Source organism: Equus asinus, chromosome 7, assembly GCF_041296235.1.
Source record: "Equus asinus isolate D_3611 breed Donkey chromosome 7, EquAss-T2T_v2, whole genome shotgun sequence".
Lineage (NCBI taxonomy): Eukaryota > Metazoa > Chordata > Mammalia > Perissodactyla > Equidae > Equus > Equus asinus.
The window spans coordinates 58,382,222-58,405,569 of record NC_091796.1 but is presented as its reverse complement, the minus strand read 5'-3'; the positions used below and the strand labels follow the sequence as shown (position 1 = coordinate 58,405,569).

Below are 23,348 nucleotides of genomic sequence, written 5' to 3'. Positions count from 1 at the left end.
TGATGTAAATCACTTGCAAGGAAAAGCCGCAAGCCTTCAAACTACTTAGCTGAGCAATATTCTGTTCTATTTTGTTTCTCTAATTTTTAATCCATACTTTCTCAATGTCAGGAAATTAAAAATTAACCATTCCATGCCAAGTGTAAGTTTAAGCTCTTATTTAAGAGTCTCTATCCATTCCAAAAGCTTTAGGTCCAATTCAGTTTTCCTCCTCGCCCGCTGTTTTTCAACGTGCGTGGAGACGTGAGATAGAGTGCTCCTTATGCAAACCTCCTGCGTGAACACTGGATGCCCTGTGGGGTAGAGGTACCACATTGCAGTTACAAAGCAGCACGGTAGTCAGGAAAGAGCACTGTATTAGAATTCAAAAATGTGGGCTCCTATATTGGTTCTACCACTTGCTTACTTTGTGGCTTTAGATAAATTATGTAACTTCTCTACATTTCCATCTCTTTGTTGGTAAAATGCAAAGGAAAAGGAAAGAAATGAAATGAAATTAGCTCCATGCAACCCATAAGTATAGTTGTGAGGGACAAATTAGATACCATATGAAACTTTTAAAAACTATAAAAGGCTGTGCTTAGCTTTTCCATTTCTTCAAGATAACAGAGAAGACAGGAAGGATCATGACTTTGAAACCACTGCAGCCTTGACTGGAAGTAGATGGACGGGTGCTGGATGCGTCCTTACACAAATAAGCGACCGAGGGACATTGTTTATAAGAAGCATGTCTAACTTACAGAATTAGTCTTAACAAAACTCATGCTGTCGGTGAGATTCCATGCTGAGAATGAAAAGAAAGGAGGAGAGGAGGGAGAGGAAAGGAAGCGGAGGAAGCAAGGAGAGTCTAGAGCTTAGAGTAATGAAGGGAAATCCATCGGCATGGTCTGCACGCCGAGAGCCCAGGAGCAGCGCTATCCTCCACCGATGATTAGGCGACAGTAGCACGCTCTGTGCAGAAAGTAACACCCACGCACCGACTACACTTTTTTCAGACAAATGGAACGTTCTATAGGCAGGAAGGAAAAAAAAGCTGTGCCAAGTTCTAGAATATGTTAGAGACATTATTTTAACAGATTTCTTCTAAAACCAGTCTGCTTTGGGGGACATTGGCTATGCTCCACTTTCTGGCTTTTACTACAGAACAGTACTTTTCTCCTTCCAAATATTCAGGCAGTTGTTCTGAATTCTCTTAGCTTTCTCATTCTCCCCTTTCTTCTCATTCCCTTGACCTAAATAAGCATCTTCTAAAGTTGGATCTATATATATACTCCCACACATAGACACTCAGACACACACTTTCTTCCTCTCTCCAGCACCACCTTCAGGATTAAAAATTAGCAAAAACAACCTAAAACACTTGATATATTAAGATCCCCCAAGGATTTCTCTTCCTGAGGCTTTATTAGGAACAGGAAATACAACTGCATTAACCTCCCGAATCCTCCCTCCCCTTGAGAGACGCCCAAACAGACTCACACTTTTTACCTGAGAGCTAGACAAGCTGGAACAGTCTTTGGGTAAACGGCAGCTGGAAAGTCATATGTACGTCTCCACACAGACGGTGTGGACCTGCTTCCATTTCTCAGGAGAAGCCTCAAAAACACATAGAGTTGTTGTCGGCAAAACGCTACCTGGAAGAGGGCTCAGCACTAACAAGGGCAGACTAACACAAGAGCCTCTGTAGATGCTCCCACCGTCCAGAACCAGGCCACCCTCTTTAGTTATGTGACGGCAAACTTTAGTTATCGTGCTATTATTCCTATTACTGACATGACGTTGCACTTAGCTATTTACCATTATTTCCAAGTATAAGCTCAGAATTAGATTGTGAATTCCTTGAGTTTAAAGACATTGGTTTATTTATATTTCTTTGTCTCCTAAGTCTTAACTTAGAAAATCTCCAATAAAGACTCCAGAAGTAATGGGTATGTTGATGAGCACATAACTGTCATTGCCACTATTGATAAAATAATCATGTCACATGTCTGTGATATAATAAAATTAGTTACATAAGTGAGTGTTTTGCTGCTTCTCTTGAATGACAGCATAAAGGATTTGGTCTGGAATGCTCTCTAATGTTCAGCATTATATCTTTCATAATGAAAATACATGTTCTAATCTTATCTATGTACCAACATACAAGGGTTACTTTTAACTCTATACTTATAGGAGTGAACTTCCCTTTCTGAAATCTTTTCTTCCATCCTTTGATCCTCATCCCCATAATTAACCTCAATGTGGGAAGAAAAAAACATATATCTTGGTTTATCATTAAGTCAGTTTTTGTATTAACGCTATTTTTCTTTCCAGTAAGTTTCATTTTCACGAAATTGGAGTCCATTAGTCCTCTTTCCAAAAATATTCTTGTGTTTTCACAATTTAAATTCAAATAATACTCACAGTAACGGATTATTTAAAATTATGTTTATTTTTCTAGAAAGAAGTATGAACGAGGCTAATTAAATGGGGTTAGTGGGAATTGTCTGAAAGGCCTTCAAGTACAATTGGTGAACTATTTTGGACGGAGTGGCTCCCTCTGGTGGAAAGAGAACCGTTGCTCTGGAAGGGACTTGTTCTACAACCTAGAACGTTGGGATGTCTTCTGAAGATCTCAGAGCAAGTAGGAAGAGTGTGCTGTTGGTATTTTGAGACTCCGTGGCAGGTGAGAAAACAAAAAATTCTAAAACCTGAATCATTAAATGGTTTGCCTTCAATTAAACTGCTCTAATCACTGCCACCCCCCTCTGGAGTAACTGGCTAGGGACACCCTAAACAGTGATGGGCAGGCAAAAATACACACACACGGGGTTCAGAGAAGCTGTTCCCAGCCACTAAGCAGATGGTATGACGTGACTCACAAGTTCCCCAAACTTAATCACAGAGCTCTAGGAGTGAAGACAAAGAACAAGTAAATACCAAGCTCAGCAGCCGTGAAAGGTCTGTGCAGATCGGAGGAGAAAGGAGCTGAGCAGCCTGGCCCTAGGGCATGAATGGACAAAGACAGATTTCAGAGCAAAAACAGCATTATAGAATCCATCTTGTGTTCCAGACAGCTACTCTCATTGTTTCTAAAGGTCAGGGGGTTTTAAACTAAATAGTTGGAACTGGAGGAAATCATGATATTAGTCATTGTTTATTTTACCATATTATCTTCCCACATCTGTGGTCTTTTTGTGTTTAGACTAAATTTGTTCATCATTTTTCTGCTATGTCAAATGTATGGGTCTTCTGGATGCGAGAAAACATTACAAATTGTTGCTTTAATACAACTTATAAAAATGTAAACACTATATAATTTGGAAAATTGAGTAAAAAATGCTATAAGAAACTAATCTACTTTTTACTTCTAATTTTCCAACAGAGTAACGTCAGTTCTCTCAATATCTTTATTACCACTTAGTGCAAAATCCAGCTACATCAAAAACTATGCGAGGAACCAAGCAGGAGTGCGTGTTGACCCATTACCTGTCTCTGTCTGGATGGCTATTTCATCTGAGCTCCTGGTTGGCTAGCATCTTCTATCCATTACAACTATTTCACACTACTTGTTAAAAGCCAAATGTTCTCAGAAAGATACTGTCCTTCGGCAGTGTTTTGAGGGAAGGCAATACGGAGCATTCTGTAACCATCTCCCTTGAGAGTTATAACATGTGTTTTCATTCAGGTCAATCTGGAAAAAACCCGTCCCTGTGAAAGCAAGATGCTAAGAAATGTGTACTGTAGAGACCATTTCCAAGAGGACAGACCCTGGGTGTCAGCCCCAGCTGTCCATCATCCCCTCCAATCTCAGGAGGATTTGCAGCCTTCACAGCTCAGTCACACAGGGACAGCATCCCACTCACGCACCACGCATGGCTCCTGGCTGGGGGACTGACTTTGTGCACTTTGTACACACAGCCCCCGCTGACCTTTGTGTGGCCAAGTGTCAGATAGCCAGTGTGGGAAAAGGAAGTTCTGCTGCTTCACCAATAAAAGCATTCCAAGACTCGCCTGAGAGTGAATAAACACCACCAACGGTTAGTCAGAGGCTTGCCGGCAAAACAATGATGCCCTGGAGGTAAAGCTGCCTGAGATTTACTAAGAGAAAAGTCTGGAGGGTAGGGGCAGGAATGACCTGTGTCCAGCAGATGTGGACCTTCTGAGAACCGAGAGGAGGCTATCTATCAGGAAGCCAGTTGTCACCATCAGCAGGACAGGTGTGTGTGATGCAGGCTTCACTCAGATGTCACACACCTGCAGGAGGCAGGAAAAGGAATGCCAGAAATAAAACCCACCACATTGGTGTACATTGTAAAAAGTCAGTAGGTACCTCAACAGGGACCCTAACCAACCTTCTAAGTTGAATCAAATTTAGAATCAAATGAGATACAGAAAATACTTCTTTCGAGCATCCTTCTGCTAATAACTTTTAGTTTTATCAGTAAACTGGCTCTAACCAAAAAATTGTTTTTGGCAGATAAAGGGGGGTGGTACTCCAGATACAAGTTTAATCAGGTAACTATAATCTCAGCCTGATCAAATTTCCAATGTGTTTTGCTGTTAACATATTACATCCGTATAAATGAGGAGCTGACAGAATAGATCCACCTTTCACATTACATTGAAAAGCAGAGATTATGGAGCCCACACTGAGCCAAGCAAATGGTGATGTGAAAAAGGAGGGGATATCTCCTCCCTTCACACACACACATGCATGTACGAGTATCATTAGGGTTTCCAGAATAAATTTAGCAAATCAAAATCCAGCTCAATTTGAATTTCAAATAAAAAATGAACAATTTAATTTTTTAGTACGTTTCCATGCAATTTTGGACAAAATTATACTAAAAAATTATTAGTTGCTTATCTCAAATTCAAATTTAACAGGGTATATTCTATTTTATTTAGTAATCATGATTATTATATATGCATATGTATGTACAGACTATATATAATTTGCGTGTTATTTTTGGAGATTCTGTGTCTGTGTAGGAGGAAGAGAGGGTGGGAGACAGAAGAAATCTATAGGTTAAAGAACAACTGAGAATAAGAAAAATTCACAAAATGCATGAAAAAAAGTATCCATTTTCTCCCTAACCGTATATACTTCCTGAAATAAACAGAGAGCTTACTGACACTTTTTAAATAATACTAATGGAAGAGAAAATTGTCTCATCAATACAGCAGTCCCCCTTATCTGGGGGATCCAGTCCAAGACCCCCAGAGGATGCCTGAAACCATGACAGTATCGAATCCTGTATATGCTATGTTTTTTCCTATACATACATACCTGTGATAAAGATTAATTTATAAATTAGGCACGGTAAGAGATTAACAACAATAACTAATAATACAATAGAACAGTTATAACAATACATTGTAATCAAAGTTACCATGAATCTTAGCAACCTCAGCATATGATGTTTTTCTTTCCTTCTTAAGTTGAGAACTTTACCTTTTCACTTAAAGGAAGCACTTTATGGGTTTCCTTTGGCATAGCCGAATTGCCAGCATCACTACTCCTACACTTTGAGGCCATTATTAAGTAAAATGAGCGTGACTTGAACACAAGCACTGCGATACCTTGACAGTCAGTCTGGTAACCAAGACGACTACTAAGCGACTAATGGCAAGTGGCATCTACGCGGATCCGCTGAAGTGAGGGATGAGTCATGTCCCAGGCAGGACAGAGTGGGACACTGAGAGATTTCATCCTGGGTACTCAGAACGGCGCATGCAATTTAAAACTTATGAATTGTTTATTTCTGGAATTTTTGGACTACATTAGACCTCGGGTACCTGAAACCATAGAAAGCAAAACCTCGGATAAGGGGGGACTACCATATGTTAGTACTGACAGTATCCAAGATTCCTGCTAACATTCCTTTCACACACTTCATAATTACGATACATTAGATCCATAACTGGGATACCAAAATTTAGAAGAAAATTATACATATTATATTATGTTAATATATTATATTTATATTAAATATATAATTATATCTACATATATATATAAACAAAATCTGACAAACATCTGGCAAGTTAAACTGAGCCTATTCCTGATTTGTAAGGTGGGAAAATAATACCTATCTCTTAGGATATTGTGGCGAGTACTGTTAGAAATAATGAAAGTAAAAAGTCTTTGTGAAATGTGAAAATATCATCATTATTAAATTAATGGGTAATTTAAACATGGAACACTTTAAAAGTGCAAGCTTCTTTCACATCCCTGTACACCACACCCGTAAGGATGACACACATCTAACATCGCGTGGCACTCCCAGAGGTAGATCTCTGTCTCAAGCTTAAAATTCCAGGCCTGTAAGAAAACAATTCAGAAAAGACACTGCTAATTGCAAAGCAAACACGGAGAAGGCATCACCAAAGAGAAAGTTGTAACAACTTCATAGAGGCTCTCCTCCACTGTCACAACACAACTCCCCTCAAAGAAAATGCTCAGTGCAGTGTCAAAGGAGTCCCTTCCACACAAGACGACAGTCACGCTCTCCCGCTTCAAGCTCCATGCCACTGTAATCCCAACCCTCACATGCTAATGCGAAATGTAGGCAGTTAGTTCTCGTTCCTCGAGGCAGTTACGTTCTGCAACATTGCTGTGAACACAGATGAGTGAACACCGAGCCGCTGCTCCCGTGGATGCTCCTACAGGAACACAGGGTTAGGTTCCTGGGAGCCTCTGGTTACAATATTTTCTTCAACAGATCAATACTCAAGCTTGTTTTATGTGCACGTCTGTTAGACACCTTATTCAACAGGTGTTGTTGATTCATTAACAAAGACGTCAGGGCCGCAGCACTGTGACCACACACAGACGACACTTCTCTGATACCTGTGTCTTCTCCGTAGGGCGCACTACACTGGGGGCCATTTTAAACAGCAAAATCGCCAAAAAGGAGAACAAAAATGTGGAGAAGGTGGCACTAAAGAGACTGTGGAAAGGACACTTGTTTACAGCCTGAGAGCTGAAACAGGAAGGCAGGGTGTCATCTTGTTCTTCCTCAACTGGGAACTCCAACGTTTGCCACTCGACACGTGTTTGCAAACAACCCCGAAAGCACCGTGAGCATTAGTTTGGAGTTACAAATAAATCTCAGCAGGTAGGTGAATTCACAAACGCAGAATCTGCAAATAATGAGGACCTACTGTAATTAGACTTGACTTTAGAAAGTATTCTAAAGAATTAAACTTACACTTTCGTATTACCAACCAGTTAGTAAATTTCTGGATTGTAGGGCTATGTTTAATTTTGCTTACTGTTGTATTATCAGTTCTTAACACATTACTTGCAAGAGTAAATACCTCATACATATTTCTCAGATGAATGAATGAATCAACACTTCAGGCAGTCCTGTCACTCAAAGTAGTTACATCTTCTTATGATAAGTTGTCCCATGAGTAAATGTAGGAGACTTGTTCATTCAGGTTCTGTTAGGGAGTTAGACCCAAATTGACAAAATCTGCAAAACTCTGGACCACAAATGTTTTTAAATTTCCCAAGTAACAATTCCCCAGTCTTCTCCTTCCTTTCAGCTAGCTTGTGTCCCATCTCCAAACAAAAAAGCCAGCCAAACACAGCTTTCAGAAGCTGGGTCTCCCTCTTCCCTGCGGCATGTGCACAAGCCCACAAAAAGCCTTCGTAAAAGCTCTCAGTGCTGCATATTTGATGAGCAACATGTGGCTGAACGATAGAACCAGTTACTGCTATTCAAAGACAGATGCAGCCCAGTCAGCGCCTTGTCACAGCTGTCAACTCACTCAGATAGACAAGTGTTTTATAAACATTCGTTTTTATGAAAAAGTAGCCAGCAGGGTCCATGATCAGGCCTTTATAACCTGCGTGTTGAATGATCCTGGAAGTAAACAGGTAATTAAGCCTCATCTATGGCAGGGTCCCCTAGCAAGTAATTGTGGAACAAAGAAAGAGGGGACGGTCGTAACACATCATATGACCTGGAAGGCCTCCTCTGCAGCTTTGTGGCCATTTCTCAGCTCCTCAAGTACCTTGCTGTACCATTAGCCACTCCTCTGCTCGCTGTCATGCTCTTAACAACCTGACTGCTTTTTAACGCTCAACACGTGAGAAAGCAGGGAGGGGTCATTTCAACCATTTAGCTGTGCGTGGCAAGATCGCTCTAAGGAGCCTCAGGCAGGAATCTTACAGACTGACTGATGGCTGAGCCTGCCCTGTAATCAACGCATGGCATTTCTCACGAATGTTGAGGCAGTTAGGAGGGGAATTCACAGGGTCATTTTGAGCAAGATAGGACTACTCGTCTTTAGGAAAATTGTATATTGCTCCAAAATGTGTCCTTGGCGTGCTCTCCATTATTTTTTCCTGCAGGGCCACTGCTAGACCACCCAGGGGACTCCCTCCCTCTGTCCTCTGGAAGCATGTGATTCTGTGCTGGAGTGATTTTTTGGGTTTTTTTTTTTTTTTTTTTGGTGAAAAAGATTGGCCCTGAGCTAACATCTGTGCCAATCTTCCTCTATTTTGTATGTGGGATGCCACCACAGCATGGCTTGATGAGCGGGCATGTAGGGCCATGCCTGGGATCTGAACTGGTGAACCCCAGGCTGCCGAAGTGGAGAACATGAACTTAACAGCTATGCCACCAGGCTGGCCCCCTGGAATATTATTTTCTGGGTCAGCAAAACAGGGGCCAGAATTTAGCCTTCACGTACCCTCTCAGCCAGGGCCCCGTGAGGAATGTGGCCTGTTGGAGCTCTCTGAGCTGCCCCATTTCCCAGCACGTGTCCCCTCAGCAGGCCTATCTGGGGGTCCCGCCATGCTCTGTGGGGCCTCTCATGATTACCATCCTTGGCCTCCAAGGGCAGGCGACACAAATGGCTCAGAGGTTACTGGAGGAGACTCCACCCAGGAGTGCCTTCAAGAGCGGGGTGTGAGGGAGTGCGGGCGGCAGGGTGGATAGAGGGCCCACCGGGGCGCCATGCAGTTACAGCACAGGTTCCAGGCTCCCCATGGGAAGCTTTGGAGCTGAGACAGCACTGCAGAGTTGCCAAGAGCAAGATAAGGGGGCAGGGCCTTTACACCCCAACAATGACCACTCACAGAAATCAGGGCCACACCCACCACCAGGAGGGGGCAAACCTTGGATCAGATCCTTTCAGCTTAAGACAGTTCTCAGAGATGGACAGACATGGCTGTGAGCCCTCGGCCACCACCACACCAGTCAACAGTGGGAATCAGTGCCTTGGTCCCACAGAGGTATGTATGCTTGGGGGTACAGAATCTGCACAGAGCACTACAGATCCACTACAAAGAGAGTTAAGGCATTCCCCACTGACTACTGGAGGACTACCTTGCCAGGCCTCCTTGCATTTTAAAAGAGAAATTTTCATTTTGCAGATTCCATTAAATCCAAAGGAACGTGCTATAATCATGAAGGGCTAATACTGAGGGTGACATTCCTTTGTACCCAAAGGCAAAGGGATCCTCTAACACAGATCATGGCTAGCCAGGTTGCAGGGGAAGAAGAAAGAAGCTATCCTGATGACTTGAAACCACTCAGAACATACATATGCAATCCTTGACACATACATGCCCACAGACTCCAGGCCTTCCTCCTGCCAGGCCGGGGCTCTGGACGGGGCACCAGGCCAGCCCACCCTGTGCCAACTGCAGAGGCCAGATCACCAGCATCATGCGCCACCTCTCACAGCTCAGTGCCTCTGGCCCCAGCTGCCTGAAGAGGCTGTTAATGACTTTCCCCAAATAGTCCTTAAGTGGACATCGTATTGAGAAGTTGAAATGCAGAATTAATTAAGAGAAATAAATAGAATGAGTATAGAAAGGAAGAAGGAAGGAGAGAGGGAGGGAGGAGGGCAGGAGGACTAAATGGTGGGCTACAAGACTGAGAGGACAAGTCACGGTTACTTGTAGCACCAAGTGGATTGCCTGGTGCACCTCAGCCACTCAGCAACGCTTATTCAGTGAACAGGAGAAAATGAATGCAAATTTCGTGTCAGTATCCTCAGTGTACTCACTATTTCTCTTTCCTCTTCAAGCTGAAGAAATATACTAAAAAGTGGTTTAAAGTACAAAGATTGTCTACTTCTATGATCATAAGGCACTTGGACAACATGCATAATTTCTACACTTATTTTCACTCTATATTAATTTTATAATAAAACACAGTCAAATGAGGGAAATGTTTATGTAAATAACTGAATTAGTTGTATTAGAAGCTTTTACTCATTGAATCAATTCTAAAAATTATTTGTTTCAGGAATTATTCATTAACCTCTGTGTGTTTCTCAGTTTCCTTATCTATGAAACATAAAGAGTAGTAATAGCTATCTCAGAGGGGTGGCGTAAGGATTAAACGAGTTACCGTGTAGAAGGCTTGAGAGATTGGCCTGGCATATATATCGCAAGCAATGTATGTGTTACCTACTTACCTTTCTTATAATCAATAATTAACACTGTTTGAAAGTTGAATGTAAGTTTTCATTCAAAGGTTGTTTTGCAGGAATCTGTGCAAATACATACAGATCTATTTAAGAGAAACAGTCACACATGAAGTACAGCCCAGACTCTAACAAATGAATCGATTAGAAATTAGTCTTGTCCAGCCTTTGAAGTAAGCCAGTTTCAAAACTGAAATAAATTGACTCAAAATACACACATAAGCACAAGTCAGTCGAATACTTTCAAAGGGAAAATGAATGTAGAAAGGAAGAGAGGAGCTGTGATCTCCTCTGGAGCCCTTTCTCCATCTGTTCAGCATGGATCACGCGACGAGGTACCCGTGATGGAAGCCCACACGCAGATTTCTTAATGCTCTGCCCAGGACCAAGGCCAAGGACTGACACATGAGGAAACCAGGACTCTGAGCATCTAAGGAACTTGCCCAAGACCGCGCAGCCAATCAACAGCAGAGCTGGGCTCCCATCCTGAGGACAGAGAGCCTGTCCCATTCACCTCGGGATGTCTGACAGGGCAGTCACCGTAAATGTTTGTCAAATGAATATACAAAAGAATAGTAATTTGAAGAGTAGATCAACAAACTAACATCAGTTTAGGTGCACTACCTCACTCTAATGACAGGGCAGCATTTAAATAACAGGTGAGGTCACACTGAAGATTTGGTTTATCACAGCCAAATAAAGCAAACAGTTAGGGACTTCTGAAAACCTTTCCTTCGTCATACAATATGACTCAATATTTCCTGAGCTGAGAATTATATATGTTGCCTGAAACCCCCTCTGTCTGACTGAATAGTGTTTACCAAATTTAAAACAACAGAACATTACATTGTACCACCCCAAAAAAGGGACAGATAAAATAACCTAGAAGACCTATAATTAATTTATTCAAAAGTTCAGGAAACAAGCATGTAATTATTATTGCTAGCATTTCTTTTGGTGGTAAGCTGATATTGATAATAAAAAACTTACCTAATAATTTACTCAATTAAATATTTTCTTGCTTTTTGCTTTATTATGACATAATAAAACACAGTAATAATAAGCTTAATGGTATAAAAGCTAACAGTGTTTTTAACGAAAACCAGATGTAAGCAGTTTTAAAGGTCTGCTACTATTTCCTCCCTGATGTCTAAACACACCTTTACAAGTTACAGACCTCCTTGCCTCTTCATGGAGCAAATTGAACACGTTTTTGCTTTTCTCAGGGTGCCTTCAGTGATTCTGGTACAGGGTAGCCCGGGTCACAACCTCCGGACAAGGCCCTTTTGGTGATTATTTCGCACACACATACCACACGCTACGATTACTTATGGTTACATAAGTACAACTTCTTCTTAAACTAGGACCCTTGTTCAGAGCTGGAGAGAGTAAAGCATCTTTTTTATCCCTATCATTTACAATAATTTTGACAACAATTTACAAAGTTAACTTGGCCTGCCAAAAATTTCACTTGCTCACTATTGATACCGAAGCACAATTAAGCCTCTCCTTTACTACCCCTTTCTAATTCTAAACCCCTTCAAATTGTTGCAAGAATCCCAATAGCCAGAAAAAATAAATTCTTAGTAACTTTAAAATGTAAACACAAGCAAACATATTGGAGGAATTTCTACCCTGCTCAAAATATCAAAGTGAAGTTGATTAGGAAAAAAATGAAGATATTCCCGAGACCCACTCCTTTCATAACAGGAAGGAGGAAATTTTCTCCACAAAACCACGTGTTGAAAAATATTTTGAGGGCAAAGGCTGAAAGGATTGGCAGTGTGCGGTTCTGCTGATACTCCTTTGGCGATCTGACTGGCCCGCCGTCTGCGTTTCCCCTACTCTAGGAGGAGCTGCTGTCATAACTGAAAAGAGAAGACTTCAGAAAGACTCACACAGGCACCCAAAGCCCTTCCCTCCCCTCTCCCACTGGGAGCTTGTTCTCATCCCCTACAGCGTCGTCCAATCTTAGAGAACATTTGGAATGAAGGCTCTCAGAATGAGTATGGCTCCTTGGACAAGAAGACAATTTTGTCATTGGAAATAATCACACATTTTGACAATTCTCTCTGTATCCCTGAGCATGTGCGTGTAACATAAACACTTCACAGGTGAACTGATTAGATGATGATGATTCTAAGATATTCTTGCATAGTTCAACGGCCAATGTTGCCAGGAAGTGTTGTAGTCTTGTAATTTGGAGAATTCCTTTTCAAGAAGCCCCCAATAAGTAAACAACTCTACCCCCACAAGAACGGATAACACCCCCTGATGCACCCTAGCCTGTAAGAGAACACATTAACAAAGATATTTGCTGGCGGGACCAAGCAAGCTGACGGAAGCAATTTTCAGCAAATAGCAAATTTCACACTGTAGCTAAATGTGTGTCTCTCTCATCCCAAACCACGGGCACTTTACTGATAATATTAGAACTATCATTTATCAGGAGTACATGGAATGATGTAAAACTTTCTGTTGAAACCGACTGAAAAAGACTAGATTCAGAACAATTACAGAATCAAAAGCTAAGAATTTACGATCAGGTACATGATAGGAGGCAGTCTATCCCAGCTTTATGGGGAAGGAGCTCCATGGACGCATGGAAAGGCCTGGTGAAGTGGGATGACAAAAGGAGAACGGGAGTCCAGACTGGCCGAAATGCAACTAAGTCTCACTAACGTAGATTTCTCACCAATTCCTTAAGAGGAGGAGAGAGCATGAAAATCAGTACCTCTCTATGGAGTATTCCTAGTTTATTAAATGGATTTATAACCCAGTTAACTTTATAATAAATGCGGTTTTTTTCATTCCAGAACGGAGGTTCTGTCTTTTCAATAAATCCTTTTTCTGTCCTCTAATTAAATGAGTTAGTGTAGAGGGAGCGCTTCCAACAGGAAATGGGACATCAAAGCTGGCAACTTTTATTATCATCAACATCCTCAGCTCAAGCCCCTTCAGATATTACATCTGGATCTCTGGTGGGTCAAGTAGGCACTGCCTGACTATTATAGTCAAGACTTCAGGGTAAATCTAGTTAATCAATACTTCATTCAGGATGCTGCCCTCTCATCTGGGTATTTCATTTCATAACATCCTAGATCACTTATACCCATATGGGTGTATATATCTCCACCATGGAAAGATGTTCCATGTGTATTTGTCATTCATGTGTGCCAACTATGGTGTTCTCACTCAAACAAACTTTAAACCTCATCATTTATAGTGAGGAGTGACCTTCAGACACTTTGTCTTATACTAAATACTCTAGGTTTTGTCTTTTTTCTTTTCTAAAATTGATACAACTAATTTCATCGCCAGGTTGTTTTTTTTTCTCATTGAGTTTGACTCCAGATTCTACACAAATCAGACCCACCTTAGAAGGATAATGATTTGCCACCATTGGGCCTCTTCAAGGCAAGCTCTTAAGGTGAATGTAAAGGAGGAATCTGAGGTCAGTTCAGAGAAATGATGGCATCGCTGGAATAAGCATGTGGCTCCCAAAAGGCAACCTCTTAGAGAGAGCTTACCACTCCAGGGGATACATAAGATTGACGTATTTGAGAGGCCCTTCTGTGAAGAACTATGTTTTCTCCTTTTTATTCTCCACAAATCCAAATACAGTGCTTTGCGAAGGGTAGTCTTTCAATTAATATTTGTTGAAAGAAATAACCAGTCACCCTTAATAGGAGGTGTTTTCCACGTAGCATACACATGTCATCAATCTGCACCAATGCAAATTAAAATATCTCCTTTCTTTATACTCAAATTCTCTCTCCAGACCCTTGTGCCCGGGGGCCTGGTAATCTATCAGCCTACAAGTGGCTAGGTTTCTCTCCTCCCTAGCAAATCCCCAGAGAACTTTGTTCTGTCCTCGTCATGAGTCAGAACAACACAGTAGCGAAGCATGTGGCCCACGCACACAGCACCACCACATGTGCATCCTAGGGTGTGTTCTTAACCCAGTTGGAACTCAGTCTCCAAGTGTAAAATGAGGATTTTGATAATAGTTTTTAATAATGATAGGAGCTCCCTCAAAAGGTCATTGTAAGAATTAATATATGTTGATGCATGTAAATAATAATATGTACTTAGTAGGCAGTGCCACTGGCTCTCTATTAATAGGTTACTTAACCTAAATATTATTTAACAAGAAACCCTGGAAACCACATAATTCTGAGCTGATATTTAGAGAGCTCTAGGAAAAGTCCTGAGGGGAAGGCTGGCTATGGTCATACACAGGAGATGGAGATTTCTAAATCTAGCTCACTCCGGTTTTCAAACTAATAATGCTGTACTTCCAAATAATAATAATATTATTATCAACCAATATATCCTGAGCGCTTGGTGCAGCTTTCCTCCACATCACATCCATTTTATTACTTATATTCCATCCAAACAAAATACAAAGTCTTCCACCATATTGAGCAGTGTGCTGTACTCCGTACACCATCAGGTATAGGGACCCGAGGATGTGACCCTCTTCTCTCATCAGTTGGGAACATTTGGGCCACCTAAAGTTAATTATATATTAGTTAATGAATTTAATGGAGTGCGGTCTCAGCCAGACTGCAAAGCACACTGTTAAGTGAACAGCAAGAAAAGATTTATTTTCTTCCTGTAGAATTATATGCTGAAATAAAATGCCTATCATTGTAAGTAAAAGAACAAAACATTTCGATTTCTTCAATTAATCATGATCCTCTGTTGCCAATTAAATCAAAAATAGCAAAAGCCCATGGCCTATTATACCCCAAGCTTCTGTCTCCAGAAGCCGGGCATATGCAATAAACTATCGTATGCTGTTTGCTGCTATGGAGACCGCAGTAAGCACAGGACTGAAGCCGTGTTCATAAATGCTTCTAGAACTGCAGGCTCTGGAAATACATTCATTCATTCATTCCATAAATATTTACTGAATGCCTGCTATACACCAGACATTGTTCTGGGTCTTGGAAACACAGCAGTAAACAAAACAGCAAAATCCTTGCCATCCTGAAGTTTACATATCAGAAGAGAAAGAGACTCAATAAATAAATGGATTAAAATGGGGCCCTGGGGCCCAGCCCTGTGGCTGAATGGTTAAAGTTCCTCACACTCCACTTTGGTGGCCCAGGTTTGTGGGTTCAGATCCCAGCTGTGGACCTACTCCACTCACCAGCCATGCTGTGGAGGTGTCCCACGTACAAAAAAATAGAGGAAGATTGGCACAGATGGTAGGTAAGGGCTAATCTTCCTTAAGCAGAAAAAGAGGAGGATTGGCAACAGATGTTAGCTCAAGGCTAATCTTCCTCAGCAAAAAAAGGGGGCTCTGGGTCAGTTTGAGGTGAGACTCTAAGAGACTGAGGGACCAAACCTTAGTGCCAAACACTCCCTCACTCTCCAGTGAGCACTGTGGCAAAGGATGTTTGTTTTCAACCCATGGTTTCTTGCCCTATGGAGGATATGAAAGAGAACGTTGGAGAAGCTGAGAGAGTTGGATATTGTAGAGAGAATCCAAGCCTAGTGAGAGAGGCTTCAATGAGACCACGCTGTGAGCTTGGGGGACATACCAGACTGAAATATGACTCTGGCCTGGGAAGCTGAAGGAGGAACAGGAGAGGTTGGCCGAAGCGGCTCTAACAGCTGAGGTGAGGGTCCCACTGAAGAAGTCATTGCAGACTGAGAAATGGGAGGTGAAAGGTGCCTATGGTCCATGTCCTGAGTGCACACGCCAGTGTGTGTGTGTGTGTGTGTGTGTGAGAGAGAGAGAGAGAGAGACAGAGAGAGAGAGAGAAACAGAGACAGAGACAGAGAGGCAGACAGACACAGGAAAGAGAGAGACACAGAGAACTGACCCTCTTGGAGCCAACTCAAAGTCACTTTGTCCCCAAAGGACAATGGGAAAGGAAAAAGTGGTCAAGACCCAGGAGACCCAAGGGAGTCCGAACCTGTGGGGAGAGCGCCCCACCTGTCTGGGACCTACTGGTGAGCACACGCCAGGGAGATTCAGCCCAGCTCAGGGGGGGGGCAGCCACGGTGGGGAGGGCCAGAGGCCCAAGCTGCGGTCCAGAGAGGAGCCTCCAGGACCCCTGTTCCCTCTCCAGGCTTCTGCAGGCAGTGGGCACACACTGGCAGAGTTTTCAATAACATTTTATATAATGTTTTATGGCTTTAATTTTACACTGGCCTGGGGACATAATTACTGAACAAAGACTGCCTGGGGCACATGAGTGACAGAAGACAATTTACCACCTAAGAGTTAGCAGGTGAGCTCTGTGGCCTGCTCAGAATCTCACCCAGGGGTGGGGAGGATCCGCCCCCCAAAGCAGATTGCAGGAATGTCACACGGAAGAAACAGGAGAGCTGCACGGCTGGGACCTCAGAGTCTTGCTACACATTAGCTACACACATAATTTCGGGTAGCTATAAATATGGAGAAAAACAAAACTGGTTCATAGTATGAAAAATAAGGTGGGAATGGGGTAGGACAGCTTTAGTTAGGGAGGTCGCCTCTACAGAGGTGCCATTTGAGAGAAATCTGAATTCTGAGGAAAGGCCACGCATTCGAAATCTGGGGAGAGCACTCCAGGCAGAGGGAACCGTGGAGGGACACACATGCCAATTCAAACTATGTTAATTCTACAACCAATAACAGCTACTGCTTGTGCAATAATCTTATGTCATGTTTAAAACTCATAGCTGCTCCTGTGACTTCCACTCGGTCTAGGAACTGTGCAGAAGATGAGTCCCCATTTGTAAAAGAGGAAACCTGGCTAAAAGAAGTGACATCCGGGTCAAGTTAGTTGCAGGCTAGGACTCGCAGCCACACTGGCCTTGGCAGTGGCCCTCGGCAGGGTATTCATACCCTCACACAGGAGTGTGACCTCTGTTTCTGGATGGCAGTCTCATCTCCCGTGCTCAACTCCTCTGCCTCCTGAGCTCCTAGCCTTCCACAAACACATGTTCTCCCAACTGATCAGACGTCTGAGGCAGTGGTCCCAGCTGTTTTTCAGGGACCATTCCAGGTCTGGTTCCCTAGAAGCAGATGCTGAGGTGGATACGCCCAGCAGGAGGTTCTGTGGGTAGTGCTCTGAGCAGCAACGCCTGTCAGGGAGTGAGGGCAGCAGAACTCCTCGGAGGGAGAGAGAAAATTGTGATGTGCTCACAATGGGAGCCTCAGCCGATGGGTGCTCTGGAGTTGGCATGGCCCTGCAGAGACTTTCCAGACTGGAGGCCTCTGCACCCCATGCTGAATAATCACTGGGTACCAGCTTCCTCCAGAGAGAGAGAGAGAGTGTGTGTGTGTGTGTGTGTGTGTTTGTGTGTGGGAGCTCCTGTCGGGGGGGGATACAGCTGTAAGCTGTCACAGACAAAGCCCCCTGACAGCTGGGGAATGGAGCCTCAGTCGTGGAAGCAGATTCCAAATTTACACCTCAGCATCCTGCATACAGCATTGTAGAAGACGTTCTGACAGACTGAAGTGCCTCCAGAGGAAGTCTGTCTGGATGCAACCGTTGAAAAATCACACCATTGAGTAAGTAGGGATGTTCTATCTGGTGAAAAACAGCGTGAAGGGAAAGATGACCACCTCCTCCCCACTGACATTTGAAAAGCAATGGGTAGTTTATGGACAATGAACGTGAAACTGTGTCACTGGTGGACATAACTAGCAGTTAAGAGTGCCAGTCAACGCCTGTCTGCACAGATCCATTCCCTGACTTCCTCCCGTGGTTCCAGAAACTCACAGATGGCCCTTGTTTCTGAGTTTTGCTCATGACACCTCCGGCTCCTCCCCAGCCTTCTTGCTTTGGTGGTATTGAGGTCACCTCAACATAACTCTTCCATCACCTCTAGTAACCAATCCCCTCTACTGTATCTCCTCCTTTTAAAACACCTGGAGTGGCTCTTGATTTCTGGTTGGATCCTGATTGATACAATCCTACTACATTTGAAGTTCTTTAATAGAAAAAATGAGAATTCTAAAATCCTAGACTTATAAAAGACTTACAAAGTCATTTAGTCAAGTCCCCTATCTTTGATGAATCCCTCCACGATATTATTGTAAAGCAATCCTCTCGTCTCTGTTCATCTTCCATCAGCGCTCTGGGTTGGAAACAATGGTTTGGGTTTGCAGGGAGGTGGACTTCAAGTCTATTTGGGAAAGAACCGCCTAGGACTTCCTGGAGAGATGGGGAGCTCCCCGGCACCATTAGTACTTAAGAAGAGACCACATGGACGTTGTAGAAGGGACTCCACCACTGGTTGCTGGAATATGCTAGATAACTCCCAGAGCTCCTCCAACTCCTGCCATCAGATGACCCCACACCTAAGTGAAGTGCATTGAGCCCCCAAGCAATTGCCCTCCCTCTAATTCTCTTTCTTTTTAACTTGATGACGTTTCAGCATATCACTAACTGCTGCCCATCTTCCTTCCTCTACAACACAGTCGTTCCTGGCCTCACAGCACAGTTTTGTTTATCACAGGCAGGGGGAAAGCCTCAACGACACCCAGATGTTCTGTGTCCTGCTGATGGCACTGTGACCAAAATAAGTGGCTATCCTTGGCCTACAAGTACGGTGGAGACAGTGGGATTTTACACTTAGCGCTATCCCAGAACCACGCCAAAGAACCATCCTGTAAGTGACGACACGAAATTCTCCACGTACCGGGCCCCTCTACAGGTACACTCCTAGGAAACAGAATCAACTGAGAAAAGAAAATCCAACAGACCAAACGGAGGGCAGAGGGTCGTGGAGCAGCTCTCAGATGTGTGCACCATACTCCCGGTTCAGGGGAGTCCACACCATCACCTGGTCCCGGCAGCACACACAGAGGCCTCACTGGTGCCAGAGGCCATTCGGATTCACGTGCTGTTTCGGGAGACTGCCTGCGAGCAGGCGGTGCAGAGGGCGCTGAGTTTCCTTCAGTTTGCCAGTGTACTTTCTCATTGACTTCTGAGAAACGTGTGTGAAGACAAATTTGAAAGTCTAAGTGTGTCTGAGCCTGAGTGTCCCTGAACGGCCCCGTGCAGTCACTCCTCCAGACCCGTGTGCATCTACCCCACATGGGGGGCACGTCTCGGGACCACACACTGCTAGAAATGCGTAACATGGGATATCGTAAAATGCAGACTTTAGAAACACCTAGACTGTGAATCCTACACGTTCAGAAAAAATACGTGGGTCGTCGTTTCCTAGAGTCCCTCTGCATTTCCATAAACAAATAAATGAGTTATGCTGAATGTCAGTCCTGCTGCTTGGCACTGAAACGCAGGAAAGAGGAAGACACATAATCACAAGGCTGCTTCCAGAGAGTAACCGGAAAGACGTCCGTGGGCCCCTTCCGTCCTCTCCCGTCAGCAGCAGCACCAGCAGGCATCTGTGCGCTTCCCACATTCTCACCTTGCACATTTTGTTAATTCAGGATATTCCTTTACATGGAGAGGAGACGCTCTTTGCTTTTGATTTTATGCTTCCCCCATGAGCTTCCTGACGGTGTCGGTCCCTGGTGCACCTGGGCCGAAATGATGGACCCACTAGCATGCCCTTCTGACAGAGCTGCACGTGCCACCCATACAGGACCGAGGCAACCTGACAGAGAGCCGGGCTGGTTAGTCTCGGAAGAAGGCAAAGCCAGCCATTGTCACATGAGTATGAAAAGGGAAATCCCAGTTACCTAATTTCCAGATAAAACAATAAGAGGATACTTTGATATAAAAGCAATAGATAAGTTAATTGAATATACACAAGTACTCACTTTCAAAGCACTTTATTCTGAATGTGCATGAAATCGTCTTTCTGTGAAACATGAGCTCCGAGCTATGAAATACGGGCTGCCTATATGTTATGATCTTGGTTCTGAGGCCAGAAGCTATTCTGTTTAAATGGTTTTGTTCATGTTGAACGCTAGGAATGAGGATAGGGTGGGTGGGGTCCCATAAAAGGCCTATTGTTGGTTTGATGAGGATTTGCATAAATTCACATTTCTCTAACCCTTCTTAACATTACGTTAAAGATCTAAGAGACTTAGAAGAGCTATATGTGGATTCTTCCTGAGGGAGGAAAACCAACATGGCATCTGCAGTCACAACCCTTAGGATGAATGATCATAACCGCACTACGAATTTAGTAGTCGAGGCCGAGAACGGGAAAGGTAGAGTCATTATTTGCTGCTCTGTATACACCAGATCTTTACTTCTTTTCCTGAAGAGTCACCACCGTGAGTCGGCAGCATGCACCAACGGCCTTTCCCGTATCTCTCCTTGCGTTGCGTTAAACACAGCTCCCTGTCCCCTTCATGTAAACATACAGCCATCAGGCTCACCTGACACATTTGGCACGGTGCTTATTTCTTGTAATGGTACTGTTTTGAAAAAGAATTTATTAAATTATCTCAGTGTGGTTTAATTTTTATACTTGTAGGAGAACGTCAAGTAGATAAATTAACAAACCAGACCATGCTTCCTAATTAGAGCCTCAGAAAATGGAGTCACCATTCCTCTCTAGGCCCCCAGCTTCTTGTAGAGCAACGGGAAAAAGATCTCAAGTTCTGCAGTAATGCCCTGCAGCAACCACCCCTCACTCAGACTCCTCTCTTTCAGGACCTGATTAAGGCATATGTAAGGTTTCTCAACTGATGTTTGAACAAGCCGTGACTGGGACCCGGCTTCCGACTTAGTTCTCCTGCTATGTGGCTAATAAATGTAAGACACTGCTCTGTATTGTTTCCACTTGTCACCAAGTTCTCCCCAGAAATCCAACATGCAGATCAGCTGTCAATGTTGTCAACCGTCTGCCTTATTTCATTGGCAATCACACTGATTCATCTTAACTAGCCAAAACATTCCAGAGACACGGCAAGCCCACTGAGAACGACCCACCGGGAACTTGTATGAAGAGAACAGCTGTGTAACTGACAAGAACACGAGTCACCAACAGGTTGCACACTGCTCTGCCTGATGCAGCTGTTCCAATGTTTGACACTCGCTCCCCACCAACCAGCATACTGCATAGACAGCATCTCTCCTATCAGATAAAGACAAATCCAGGGAGCCCAACGAAACGCATTCAGACTTGGTACAGAAGAGTAAATGTCTCTTACCTTGCATCGTCGCTTTTGTTGGTTCTGAGAACAGAGGGATGAGCAAGAGGTAGATGAGGTAGACAAAGGAGAGCCCATTGTATCGGAATGCACACGCTGTGGTTGGGAAGAGAGAAGAGAGGGACAATCATTAATAATGGCAGGCTGACTGGGAGGGTGCACATGGCTGCGTGGGTGACGGCATCAGGGATTGCTGGATCAAATGGTATCACTGCCTAAGTAGACATGGCAATTTACAAAGTAAAAACTGAACACTTATTCTGTGTTCATCACTATATTGAGCATGATGAGAAACAGAGAGTTAAAACACATGGTTCCTCCTCTTAAAATTCAACCAGGAAGGCAACACCAATATATCTGAATGAAGGCAGGCCATAATTTAGCCCTAAATTAAGCTGAGCAGATGAAAATTACTACAGAAATACAAAGGGCAATGGGACTGGAGGGGTTTGAGATAGTCAGGTAAGGCTGTCAGTGGGAGAAATGAGACTGAAGAGAAAGTCAAGAGAAGAAAAATATTTGCTAAATGCTCTATGACAGGGCTTTCCACTAATCATCTCGTTTAATCTTTATTTTATAAGTAAGGACACTCAGGCTCAGAGAGACTCAATCACTTCCTGAATTCCCCCAGCTAGGATCTGACCCAGTCAGAGTGGAACTCATTCTGCCAGCTCTCAAGGCCACGTTCCTTCCTCTGTATCAGGCATCTTATGGGTAGCACAGAACCCAGAGATGCCTTACCTCTCCAGGTTCCCATCTCCTCCTCTGAAATGGGTATAATAATTGGCTCTACCTCATAGACTTAACTTGAGGAATAACTGTAATAATATGCTTAAAACACTTGGCTCAGAGTCCTTATACACAGGAAGCCCTCAAAAACATAGCAATTATCATAAGCATCCTCATTCTTAGACAGGGAGGCGAAAGTGTGCAGTACTCCACGTAGAAAGAAAATGAGCACATACAGCTATTAAAAATAAATTCACTGGATGAATAAAGAAAGACCAAAGATGAGAGGGAGTAAGTATGAGTTTGCGGGGTGAGGAGATCAATTTGATGGATGTCACAGGATGGAGAAAGGCTAGAATAAAAGTTAGTTAGTAGGAGAGAAAATGGAGGGCAGGGAATATGGAGTCAACATGTTAAAAAATAACTAGTCACTGACAATTCTGATCAGGAGAAAACACCTCAGAAAGATGAACCTGGTGCTCGTGCATGAGCTGGACCGGCGGGAAGTGAAGCTTAAATGTCCGAGTAGTTGGGGTATAAATGAGGACTGGAGATGGCGCGTTAATGACGGTAACTTTAAACAGAAGTAGATGGAATAAAGACACTTAAGAAGAAAGTGGTAAGTTTAGACACATTCATGGAACCAAATCATGGGCCTCAGGTCTGAGAAAACAGTGAGTAGAGAGTGAGGACAGTGTCTGTGCTCCGTGACTCTAGAGGGAATGGAGACGAGTCCTGAGCAGAGGAGTTAGCTGAGAGAACAACAAGGGATGAACTCTCCAAAGGCAGGAGCAATAAAGAGAAGCAGAAAGATGGAAGCATCTGCCTTGGCTGTTGCCCACATATGAGGCGGGGGGGGTGGGGTGGGGAGGAAAAGCTGGCAGGCACGAAAGAAAAAGGCAGCTGAAAATTTAGGTACTCACATGAGAAAAAGCAGGGAAGCGCAGTTTCACAAGAGGAAAAGTTTTCATGAGAGAAGTTCACTATAACAGAGAGCGGCACTTGTCTGTCATCGTCAGTAAGGATGTCCTCAAGGGCCTCAAGGCAAGGGTTCAGCCCAGAGGAAGGATGGAAGTCAAGGGATGGAAACAGAAGGGAGGCG

At 43.5% G+C, this 23,348-nt stretch overlaps 1 protein-coding gene across 5 annotated transcripts in view; it reads right to left on the bottom strand.

The window, feature by feature from the left end:
- The window catches only part of PIEZO2 (piezo type mechanosensitive ion channel component 2), a 427,346-nt gene that overhangs the window by 332,677 nt on the left and 71,321 nt on the right, over nt 1-23,348 (bottom strand). For all 5 annotated transcript variants that reach the window (XR_011504549.1, XM_070513541.1, XM_070513542.1 and 2 more), the window contains exon 2: nt 21,518-21,613. Coding sequence is in view for 4 of the 5 variants with exons in the window: in XM_070513541.1 (XP_070369642.1) it covers nt 21,518-21,613 (96 nt within the window). In the remaining variant the exon portion in view is untranslated. The remainder of the gene's footprint in view (nt 1-21,517; nt 21,614-23,348) is intronic.